General features: G+C 33.6%; 2 protein-coding genes across 2 annotated transcripts; one reads left to right on the top strand and one right to left on the bottom strand.

Moving 5' to 3' along the window:
* Positions 1 to 1,954: 1,954 nt before the first annotated feature.
* On the bottom strand, positions 1,955 to 4,635 carry LOC143530798 (serine/arginine-rich SC35-like splicing factor SCL30). Its single transcript, XM_077026235.1, has 6 exons — positions 4,466 to 4,635; positions 3,840 to 3,917; positions 3,114 to 3,278; positions 2,906 to 3,016; positions 2,342 to 2,461; positions 1,955 to 2,224 (listed from the first exon to the last, which is right to left on the bottom strand). The coding sequence occupies exons 1-6, from the start codon at positions 4,633 to 4,635 to the stop codon at positions 2,113 to 2,115; spliced, it is 756 nt and encodes a 251-aa protein (XP_076882350.1). The 3' UTR covers positions 1,955 to 2,112.
* Positions 4,636 to 8,119: 3,484 nt separating this feature from the next.
* On the top strand, positions 8,120 to 10,441 carry LOC143530831 (uncharacterized). The gene is made up of 3 exons (XM_077026262.1): positions 8,120 to 8,533; positions 9,689 to 9,902; positions 9,990 to 10,441. Exons 1-3 carry the CDS (start codon positions 8,297 to 8,299, stop codon positions 10,439 to 10,441), a joined length of 903 nt encoding a protein of 300 aa, XP_076882377.1. The 5' UTR covers positions 8,120 to 8,296.
* The last annotated feature ends 2,263 nt before the right edge of the window (positions 10,442 to 12,704 follow it).

The raw sequence follows: 12,704 nt of genomic DNA, 5'->3' as shown, positions 1-12,704 counted from the left end.
ATTTCTAAATCTAATTTCAGGTTTTTTTTTAAGAAAGATGCTTCAATATATTCCTCGTTAGATAATTTATTAATAATAATATAATATATTTTTTCACATACTTTGTAGGGTTTTTTTTAAGAAAAATGCTTCATTTACTCCCATGCATGCAGGTTTTTCTTTCTTGAATTCAATTTAATAGGTTTTCTCATTTTCTCAATTTGGTAATTGTTTTCTTTGAATCAAGTCGTTCTTTACATGGTTAAGTCAATATAGTGTACCATGTAGGTTCAAATAAACATTTTTAAGTAGCTATGAACCATATTTAACAGGTGGGTATTTGTTGGGAAATCATCATTTTATTCATATTAACAAATAGCATTACCAAACTAAACACTTGAGAAGTTGAGAACTTTATTTGTATACTCTGAAAGTGCCAATTGTAAGTTGAGAACTTACAATTTTAGCCAATTATCTTGTTTTTGCTCAATTATACAACTTTAATACCTTTTTTTTAATTTGTTGCAACTAGATAATTGGCTTAGTTTTGGATTAGAGGCAAACTAAAAGAGACATTACATATTACAAAGGTCATCTCTAACCCTAAATAAACAGACCCCCCCCCACCCCCCAAAAAAAAAACCATTGTTCTTCCTCAACGTCAATGAATTACGATATGATGCTTTGCCCATGTGGTTCGTCATTATTGTTCGAACATCTTGGGCATCATTTAACTTTGGTCGATTTTTTATAGTTGTGGTAAAAAGATATATTAAAAACTATTTTGTTCACTTCTAACCTAATTAATCGATGTTGGTCCCCCAATTTCTAACCTAATCGATGTTATACGCAAAGGTGCAAAGCCGTGTGATTGTTATTTGGCTTAACCCTCCTATGTGTAGAGCTACTTTTATAAAACCTAGACTTTTGAAAAAAAAAATTAACATACATAAAGAAAATACAAAAACAATGGCTAAGATGAGCTCAGATCTTGAAGCTACCGGAAGAAAATTAGCAATCAAGAACAAAATGCTAAAAAATATATTATGCATTTCATGGTTGTTTTTCATCTTTTATCATGTATTCCAGTGACCTTTTTTAATTGCAATATATAATATGTAATATCTCTTTTGGTTTGTCTATGTATCTAAAACTAATCCAAGTATCTAGTTGCAATGGATTCAAAAAAGTTACTAAAGCCGCGTAATTGAACAAACCACGAGTATGAAAATAACATTTAGCTTACAAGAGAAAATATATAAAATAAACAAAATTATCAATTTACCCTGACTTAACGGGCAAAAATAGACGGAGGTAGAAAAAAGTATTAAAATTTTAAAAAAGTGAAGTAGCCATTTCCCATTTGCACTAAATTCAAAAATGATATTAAAGTTGCGTAATTGGACAAACTACATGTACTAAAATGGCACTTAACTATTAAAAAAAACTGAGCCTTTTTAAAAATTTTTTTTAACAGAAGTCAATGAGCAAATATCATTTAAAAACAATTAATTTATAAAAAAACAAAAGAATGCTGCATATGGATTTGTTAAATAGAATTAAGTAGGACAAATACATTCATACCTGGGATGCAGGTCACTTGCCACACTGATTTGGTACAAACTGAAGAACTAGAGATGGTGTTTACTTATCAGTTGCTTAGTGTTTTTTATGTGCCCTTAAGAGACACGTAGCATGTTGTGATTTAAGGGAGCGGGTGTTAAGCTACAGGTAGGCTGAGTCCTCGTCCGCCTATATGATAGACGTGTTGCAGTGTCATGGAAGGGGTGCATAAATCGGGTATTTGACCATAACTGGTTCCGGGTATGGTCAACAAGACAGCAAACCACCTTCTATTTTTTTTCTTTTACAAGCTTTAAATAAGATTTGTGTTTAAACTTGATAAAACTTATTTGTTATCAAACAAAAATCGTATTTAAAAAAAACGATACAAAGAAAATACACCTTAAAGCATTCATAGAGTTCCATAATCCATAAAACATGCAACACAATACAAAGTCTTCACATGAGAATTCTAGGAACATACATGCCAGGTCCCGAGGTCACCAGGCTTAGTTTTAAGTAAATATAATGCATGCACATAATAACCAACTCAACTGAAACTTGTGTATTCTAATCACGCGGCGGTGACATATCAGCAGACCGAGACCTAGAACCAGATGGTGACCTAGATGCTCCACCAGGAGATGGCCTGTACCGTGCGCTTCCTCCGTCTGGAAACCTCCTACAACATAATCACATTCGCCCCATTCAAAAAAACCGTTTTTAAAAAATAACAGTAATAATAATAATAATAATAATAAGATATAAATATTTAACAGAGTGCTTGCTGTAACAATACCTATCATCATTATGATCAGCAGCTCCATCATAACCCAGGGAATCACTGCGCGATCGGGGTGCCCTTCTAACAGGGGATGGAGAATAATGCCGTCTTCTTTTGGGAGCAGGAGAATAAGACCTGCTCAATTACAATGGTTCACCCTCTTAAACAAAATAAAGAGTTAATTACACAAATAGTCCATGCGGTATGTCCGTTTTAGTTCTCATGTATCAAAAGTTACAGGCTTAGACCAACCATTTGTCAAAACGTAACACCATGGTCCCTGAATTGGATTAAATGCTAACATATTCTGCTAATTTTTTAAAAATGACTAAAATACCCCTACCTATTACAAAAGAAAATTGGGCCTGGCTTGAGAGACTTATTAATTTAATTTTTTAAGTTCAGGGTAATTTGGTCATTTCAAATGCAATTTACAGAAAAAGTTAACAGCCTTCCATTTCATAGATCACTAGTGTTGCGTGCTGGCAAATAATCGGTCTTGCAATACAACCACACCACATGGACCATTCGTGTGACTAATTCTAAATTAAGCAAATCCTCTTAAAAACCAAAAATTACCTTGATCGATGACGATTTCTGGAGCCTGAAGGATGGCGAGGAGACCGAGAGCGGGACCGAGACCGAGATCGCCCGTGATAAGATCGCCTGCCTTCATGACTGGAGGGTCCCCTGATTATTTTTCAAAATAACAAAATAATCAGAAAACCATGGCATATGAAACATTTAATTAATAAAAACCCACCAGCGTGTGTTAATTAATAATTACCTAACCCTAGCTCTTCTACGCATCTCCTCGGGCCTCTTTCTTGTGTCTGAAGCAAGAACAACAGAAATCTCCCGACCAGCAAACATACGCCTGTTCATATGATGTTGGGCTTCTACAGCATCATACGGGTCCACAAACTGCACAAATGCGAATCCACGTGGCTCCCTGCGTACAACTAAAAGAATCTTTAACAAAAGCACCAAGTACACATAGGGTTCCTGATAACAAGCCAACCAATATCCGACACGAGTTGACTCACATTTTTCTTATTATACCTTTCTTATTATACAAAAGTACATGGAAGCAGCTAAGATCCAAATGGCTGACCTTTTCCTCTACTATCAAAAATCTTGAATTTCTTGTAAAGATTTGAACTTGAAATCAATAGTGTCCAAAACAAAAACTCACTTCAACTTCTTCTCAATTGATGAAGAACCGATCGATTTATATAATTTCTCTTCATATTCGAACATTCTTGAATTACAATCTTGGTTGAACTAATGTTAAGCAATGTGGGGCTTGGGCTTGTTTTAACTTCAAAGTTCAAACCAACCATACCCCCTGATGACAAACCAGGTCAAAACATAACTCCCTAGAACCGGTCACATACATTTTTAACACAGATATTATGATTATTAACAACTATCGATTTATCCCTTTTTGAGTTATGAAATTATTGAAGCAATTAGCGCTAACTTATTATTACTTATTAGTATTCCCACTCACCCTGTGTAATAGTTCTTTGGAAGATACACATCCCTCACCACTCCAAACCGCTCAAACGGGACGCGAAGCTCTTCAGGCCTAAAAGTCCAATCAAAACAACACAATTTGATAATCATATTAATAGAAGAATGAACGTTCAGCATGAAGTTTGCTCATATTCGTTTATTTAATAAAAGAACGAACATGAACAAAAGCCATGTCCATTAAATTGTATTCGTAAACATTCGATAATGTGTTCGTTTACGTACCGTTTACGTTTGTTCATTAAAAATTTGTAATACTTTATAGTGACTTTTCTAATATTATCATATACGAGTATTTTGTGATAATTAAATTTAAAAACTACCATATGAATATGAACGTAAAGATAAACACCAGCACAAACATGGTAGCCGAACCGACCCATTGGCACTAACCAATCTCGGTTAGCCAAATCAAATAAAACATTGTTTGCGTTCATTTACGTTCGTTTGTGCTCATGAACCATTAGTGAACAAGTTCATTTCCTTAATGAACGAACATGAATAGCCGCTCCTGTTCGTGAACAGCTCAGCGGACGAACATATAATCATATCATTTAAAATTAAACACGTATAAATCGAGGATCTTGTTTTCTAAAATTTGACCTGCAATTTAAGGGAATATTGCGAACCAAAAGGCTGCCTTGATTCTGGTCTTTCGACAGCCTGCCTCGGTCACCACCGCCATAGCCTCGTCTCGGAGGAGGGCTTCGAGGTCGACCTCCGCCATGGGCTCTGCGTGGAGGACTGTAGTACGCTGGACTGTATCTCCGCATTTCAAACCCTAACATAAGAAATTATAATAATCGTTAAATTAGCATCATCCTGGTCTACAATTTCTAATCGGTAACGAAATTGAAACAAGAATATGAATGTTGTTTGTAATTTTCGATTTAGGTCGTGAGGATTAAATGCTGAATATGATATATGTGAAGGTGATTGTGAAATTGTAGATATAAGATATGAATGAATAAGATGAGATGGGTTACCGAATTGATGTGACAACGGAAGAGCAGATCGAGAAGAGAAGATTCGGTGCCCTAGCTCAAGGTAAAGGACCTTCTTGTCTTATTTTGTGTTCGGTCGGTATGTTTGGGATTGCTTACAGTCGGGAACGGTTTGGTATGGTACAGGTTTATGAAGACAAAATTCATTAAAATAACGGTACCATATCATATCAATCTCGGGTATGGTATCGGTAGTGAAGGCAAAATTTAGTAAGATAATGGTACCGTATCATATTGTAACGTTCATAAAATTTTGGTTCAAAAATGATAATTTATTAGCTTAAGCAGATCTCAGGTAGATCGAGCTTTTTGACAAGCAGATCTCAAATAGCTCGTGAGCCGAGCTTAAACAAACAAGAGTCTAAAAATAAATAAGCTTGAGTTTCACTTATTGAGCTCGAGCGGGCTCGCGAGCCTAAACGAACATGCTATTTATAATATAATATATACATATTAAATAATTTTTAATTAGAATATATATAGTGTTACAAAAGTAACTAAATCATATATTATATATATATATATATATATATAAATATAACTAATATATATAAAGATAATTAAAAAATAGTAAACGAGTCGAGTCCGAATTTGAAAAATTACTCACGGGCTGAGCTTGAGCTTTGGAAATAAAGATCGAAACTAGTTGAGCTCAAGCTCTGTATAAATTAAACGAGTGGAGCTCGGACTCAGCTTGTTTACACCCCTTAAGTAACAAAAATGCAAAAGTAATAACTCCAACATAAAGTGTGTGTTCGGGATTGCTTATTTAAGTCCAAAAAGACTTTTTGTCAAAACGACTTTTTAATTTCTGACTTTTTAATATGAGTTTGGATTGGTTAATGTGGTGAGGAAAACCGAAATTGCAAAAAAGAGGATTATCTTTTAAAAGGAGTATAATAGGTTTTGAGTGCTTGAGAGATATAATGGGTAATTACAAATAATAAGTTATAAGAAGTTTCAAAAAGTCACACGCTAACATGACACTATTTCAAAAGTTATTACGAAAGGTCATTTTGACTTTACCTAAATAACTTTTCAACTTTTTGACAAGCAGACCTCAAATAGCTCGAAAGCTGCTCGATTTGTTTGCAACCCTATTTTTACCAAAGGGTGTTTGTGTGATGCGGCATGGAAGATAGACTTTGGTATACACGTAATAAATGGTAGCATGCTAAGTTTTTTTAATTGAAAACAAAGCAATAGAAAATATCATACTCAAACTAAAGAGAACAAAATGTTTGTTTATATGGTGCATCAAAACCGAACATTAAACTTTGATTTCATTCGGCCATAAAAAGGAATATCGAAAATTCGAGTGTGATAACAATGAAGTAGAAGAACTCAAATTACTAATGAACCACTCAGACCAAGACATAACTTTTACTTGTTTAAATAACGTTTAATCTCGTGGATACGTATAATTTTGAAGAACATGTGAGTGATTCATGTACCTATACATTTATTTCATGTATTTAAGTATTTCTAAGTAAAATTTTTGGCCCGAATTTAATTTTGGTTATCAACTGCAATTGACAAAACTGAAAAAAAAAACCAAAAAGTTAATCGAATAAACCGAAAAAATTAATCGAAGCATGTTGATTAATTTAGTTTGGGCTATTAGCCGAATAAAATCGAAACTGTGCACACCCTTGATCATAGGCATTGAAAGGTTATATTTTTTTACTTATACACAAAACGTGTGTTTCCTTTATTATATATAGTATAGATAAAATATAATAGTTGATGTTATCTTACAACTATATAAAAAATAAAATAAAACCTGTAATATTCTTTTAAGTATATTATATCCCTACCAATATTCGACTTGAGCTAAGCTTAAATGAGTTCATATTTAGAAAAGCTTATTTTTAAACTGGAGCTCATATGATATTAAAAAAAAAATCGAGCCAAATTAATATGACAAGATTAAAACCCGCGAGCTTAAAGAAGCATATTATTTATGTAAACATAACGAATCTTATATAATGTACCAAGCTTATTGTTACACCCTTACTGATGTGTTAAGTTAGTCTAAACAACATAGCGTACATGCACATATTGTTTTTATATAACAAATTGAATTAAACAAAAACACATAACCACAACCACCATAATTAATACTCAGAAGACAAAATATCGATTAGTGTCAAAATGAAGAACGTTACTATCATAAAAGAAAGGATGGCCAAAATGCAAATGTGTGGGGGTAACTTATTTATCATATGGCGTGACCCCTCTAAAAGTCGTGTCACTATCGTATCTTAGGCGACAATTAATGTTATCCTCTTGCCTTCTTTAGAACCTCTAAATTTATTGATTTAATAATATATTATAAAGTCATACAGAAATACTTTATTTTTAAAAACCTTAATTTCTGTAAATGTTTATAAAGATACCTAACCCTGTTTATCGAATTGACGTCTAACATGTAGTTCAACTAAAGTGGACCTAACTTTGGTGACCCCAACTCGCAAGTTAAGAACTCTTGGATTAAGTTTAACCGTTTAAGCCCTCAACCTTATATAAATAAAGGCCACTCGCAAATCTGTTTGTTTTCTCTCAATAAGATCTCTCTTACATATATTATTACATGCTAAATATAATTTACAAGATGGACATCTCTAACTTGTGCTTCAAAGTGTCTACGAGGCTTTAAATATGTAAACTCTGTAATCAGTTGTGGTTGTAGCTTACATTGCAAGGCGACAAAAAAATAAATTCTATACTGTTGTATGGGAGACGAATCTGAACCAGATCTAAGTACTCAAGTTCAAAACCTCGATGATGCGAATTTTGGATTCAACAATATGTTATCAAAATTATGATGAAAAGATCATGATCTTCAACTTTATGTTTCTTGCAAAGTTACTTGAGTGGATAACAAACATAGAAATATTTTAAAAAAATATGTGGCCTAAAGACGAAAGTACCCCACAAGCGAATATTCTTCATTTTGTGTCTAAACACGTCATTCACCCATATCCTCCACTTACCAAGTCCAGGCCCTTTTTAGTCATTTCGCATTCCACCCAAATCCTCTATATATCAATTTCCCCCGTTTCTTTCGTCTTCATCCTCTGCCAGTTGATTGTATCTCAATTTATTTACACAATTTCTCTCAATCTTATTCCTCTTTGGATCTCTGTTTCAAATATTGTTGTGAAACATTTTATTAATCCGTTCTTTTTGATTGATGTAATCACAATCCTTAAAAAACCCACATAGCGAACAAACAAACAGAAGCAATAATCTTGGAAAAAATTAAAACTTGATCAGTTTGCGAATCAATTAATATTTTCGGATACCCTTTTCGTTCAATTGAAATGGGTTGTCGTCAATTTAGGGTTTTTGTTTCTTAAAATTAGAATTTGTAATTGGGTGTTATATTGACGGTGGGTTATAGGGTGATTGATTTTAATTGGAGTATATGGATTGTAGGGTGTACCCTGAAACAGGGGACCCGTGGCTGATGGTGGCGGGAAGTGGGTCCGGTGGTGGTGGGAGGGTGTTGGGTGGGGCGTTTAGCCATGAAAGTGAACATGATTTGGCGGCGATGGTTAGCGATTTCTTGGAGAATGGAAGTAGTTGTGGTGCCGATTCGCGGTGCAGTAGCGATAGCGATTCGGGTTTCTGTGAACTCGCTCACCTCGCCGACAAGATTTCGGTAAGTTTGGTTCATATTATTTGCTGTTTATCATACAAAGTTGTCAACTTTTGTATATTGATATTTGTTAATCTGTGGTTTATACATAATTGGTTATTTATTTATGATCAGTTTAGCTATGTCATTGTTTTTTTTCAGCCAAACTTTGATATAAGATTATTAGTTGTCCAGAATCGAAAATTCATTGGATTTTAATATGTTTAGATGCATTAGGTGGAAAATGAGTAAATGACAATCTTGTGATGTTCGGTTAGGACTTTCTGTTAATATATTTACTTGATTTTGAAGTAATATGTTGAGTTTGTCCAAATTTCTAAAGAGCAAAGTTCGTCCTTTGGTCATTTTCGCCACTTTCGTCCAAAATCTTTTTTTTGCCTCCTTTGGGTGTCATGGGGTTTCATTTTCTTGCCATTTCAGTCGAACTCATTAACAGAACTCTTGCTCACCTTGCCGACAAGATTCCGGTACTCTTGCTCTATCTAACTTTAAAGATTTTCCATTATTAGTTATTGCTTCATGCCTCATAAATGTTTGCAAGTTTCGTTCATATATTTGCTGTTTATCATAATTTTTTGTCAATTGTTTTAGCTTTTAGGTAAACTGGATTTTAATAATCCAAACTATGATCTGTTGGTCCAAAATATGCTTCCCAGTTTGGTTCTTAATCATCACTGTGAGCGAAATTGAGTAAAAAATATATGTAAATCAATGACGATTATGATACTGGGATTGAGATTGCTCTATATTGAAAGTGAAAGTTAAGGCTGTCAGCAATCAAATTGATAGTATGGATTATTATCTGCCAATGTGTGTAATAATTTGGATTATTATAATCCAACTTTCCCTTTTTTTTGCCTAATTATCTTTAATAAAGACGCCGAGTTGTCAAAATTCATTGGATTCTGATATGTTTAGGCACATTAGGTGGAAAATGACAATCTTGTGATGTTCAATTAGGACTTTTCATTAATACTTTAGCCTGATTTTGAAGTAGGTTTGTTGAGTTTGTCCAAATTTCAAAAGTTTGTGTCTATGTTACTTTTAGGAGCCATAATGTATATTTTTTGACTTTTTGTTACAAATCAAGAAAGAATATGCCTTTGTAGTTGATGAATTAGATACTTGAATTTTGATTATTATTTTGCTTTCATGCAGTACTACAAAGGTTTGCAAGATCAACACGGGATTGACATGCTATCAGTGGTTACCTCTCTCATCTTATCGATCAATTCCATGGATCTTGAATATATGAAATGTTCATGTAATAGTAGTTGCATTAGGTTCTCTCTGGTCAAACTTCTCAGACTTTCCGGTTATGATGCTGCTGTTTGCACATCCAGGTGGCAGGGGACCGGAAAAGTTCCCGGAGGTAATTTTTTTGATGCTAAAACTTATTATTATTATTATATAATATATATAATAATAAAAACATTAGACATATTGCGTAAAAACGCAGGCGATCATGAATACATTGATATCATAAACTACACCGATTCTACGAACTCCGACCGTTTAATCATTGACATCGATTTTAGAAGTCATTTTGAGATAGCTAGAGCCGTCCCGTCCTACAACCGGATATTGAACTCGCTTCCTGTTGTTTACGTGGGCCCGTTAACAAAACTAAAACAGTATCTTCAAGTAATGGTGGAAGCTGCCAAGTCATCACTTAAACAAAACTCCATGCCACTTCCTCCATGGAGATCACTTGCATATCTTCAATCAAAATGGGACTCTTCTTTTGAAACCGAGCCAGTTTCTGACCCATTTGTTTCTCAACATAAACTATGTGCTGGCCATCTGAACCGGGTCAAATCTTTGATCCAGTTTGAGATGGAAACGGATAGGGGTCATCTGAAGAAACCCGCGAGTCGAGCAATGGTGGATAGGTGGAGGATGAGAAATTAAGATTTAAAAACACGGTGAGATGTAAAGAATGTTGCACGGTTAAAATAAGGTGATTAATAATTTTGAAGTTTAAACCTCACAAGATTGATGCTTTTTTTGGGGTCATCGAAGTCGTGACGGGGTTGTATACTTGGTTTTTTATATGTTTTGTTGAGTTACCTTGTTTCATCTTTTGATGATGAGATGAGATGAGATGATCAGATCCTCAGTGTTTTGTTATGTGGATCTGATGGAGTTTTGGTTTGTATTTTAGTTTGAAGTTTGTTGAGTTGTTATAAGAGGTTGGTTGGATACTGTTATATTCTTTAATTTATAGAAGATAAGGTTTATGCCATAATAATGGAGAATATGTATTTTTTTTTCTTCTGTTCTTTTGGTTTTTCCGAATCTGCATCCTTGAATGGTAGTAGGGGTGTTTATTATTCAAACCGGACTTGAGTAACCCGAAATTCGATCCGAACCAAATTTGAATTTCAATTTATTCAAGTCGAATATTTATTTGATTTGAAATTTTATTCAAGTGCGAACGGTTCAAATTAACTCAATAATATTTATGTGTTTTTTTTGCTTTTATGTACTACACATTGTGCTTCAAGTTCAAATGGCCCTTCAAAATTTTTTTTAGGGAAAAAATAGAGTTAGCTTTTTTACATTACTCGTTCTAACATTTAATAAATAACAATACGATCGATTCAAGTTATTTAACCATTTAACCTAGCCGCTAAAAGAAAGGAAACTTTGAATGTATGAGTTAGATATTAGTTTAGAAACGTTTTTTTTATAATTTTGAAAATTTTTTATTTTATTTTCCAAATACAATTATTCGAATAATTTCGAATTCGAGTATCTATTCGAATGTTTTTTGAAATTTTTTTATTTTATTTTCCAAATACAATTTATTTGAATAATTTTGAATTCGAGTACACTTATTCGATTTTTAGCGAATTCAAGTCGAATTCAAATTTCAGTTTTACATTTGAATAACTCAATTCGAATAACCCAAATTCAATTCAGAGTTAAAAGGACCGAGACAAGTGGCTTGGGTGACATCTTAATTCTTACAATGCAAGTGCATTTCAAATTTTCCCAGAGTCCACTGTTTTCTTGAATAGTTGAATGCTTAATTGGGCTATAAGTTCTGGCTTTGAAAGAATGGATTGGGCCGAATGTACATGTTTGTCTCATGCCATATCTTAGTATCTTAAATTCTTATTCTTATGTGGCAACTAGCAACTACCAAGACCAAGTACCCACATCGAAGATTTGGAGGAAAACAGCCAGCGTCTCGCTCGAAACTAGCTCATATGTAAACAGGCCAAGCTGGGTCGGTTTGTAAATAAGCCAGGCCATTGGCTCAGGTGTTCGTGGCGCACTTGATAATGGGCTCATTGGCTCTCCTTATTGGTCTCTTTAAATAAGTTACCAAATTTAATATGCATATAATAATAACATAATACCAAATTTAATATGCATATAATAATAACACATATAATATGCGTAGAGCTTATTAAAAAAATGCACGTATAATGTATAAACTCACGTATTTATAAATTTAGTATTGTGTATGTTAAACTTATATTTTTGTCTTTTATATCAGTATTTGTGAAATTAACGAGGCAAGAGCTGGCTTGAGTTTTTTACAAGTTGAGCTCGAGTTTTCATCTTATTAAAATAAATGACTAGAGCTGGCTCATTTAAGTTCAAGCTCGAGCCCCGAGCTTGCTCTAATTCGGCTAGACTAGTGAACAACACTAACCATAAAGGGACAAAGTATTATGTTAAACTGCCTTTAGTCACTATTACTAATATGTTTACATTTTATTGTCGTATACTCGTGTATCATGCTCATTGTTGTCTTAGGCTCTTGTTTCCTACATGGGCGGAATTAAGGGTGGCAAATGTGACCCATAGGTTGAATGAGTTGTAATAAAATGTATATAATGGGTCAGAATGCATGGGTCAAGCTAAAAAAAGAAAATGATTGAAACGGGTTCCATAAAAAAAAAAAAAAAAAACCCTCAAAAAATGTCAACCCGTTTTGACCCATTTTAATCCTTTTCTTTTTTTAGTTTGACTCATACTGACTCATTATATACATTTTATTACAACCCATGAGTCACATTTGACACCCCCTAGATGGAACATTTGTCATATTTTATATTGTCATCCTCACACATATTATCATCAATTATGTAGTTAAACGGGATGTAAACATTCTTTTATTGTAACTTCAACCATTTATTTTTTTAGTTAGCTTTTAGTT

The sequence above is a fragment of the Bidens hawaiensis genome, unplaced genomic scaffold (genome assembly GCF_021521415.1).
Source record: "Bidens hawaiensis isolate Kalapana, Puna unplaced genomic scaffold, B.hawaiensis_p1.1 tig00009039_1, whole genome shotgun sequence".
NCBI classification, from domain to species: Eukaryota; Viridiplantae; Streptophyta; class Magnoliopsida; order Asterales; family Asteraceae; genus Bidens; species Bidens hawaiensis.
The sequence above is the reverse complement of the archived record's forward strand: the minus strand, read 5'-3'. Positions and strand labels throughout refer to the sequence as shown.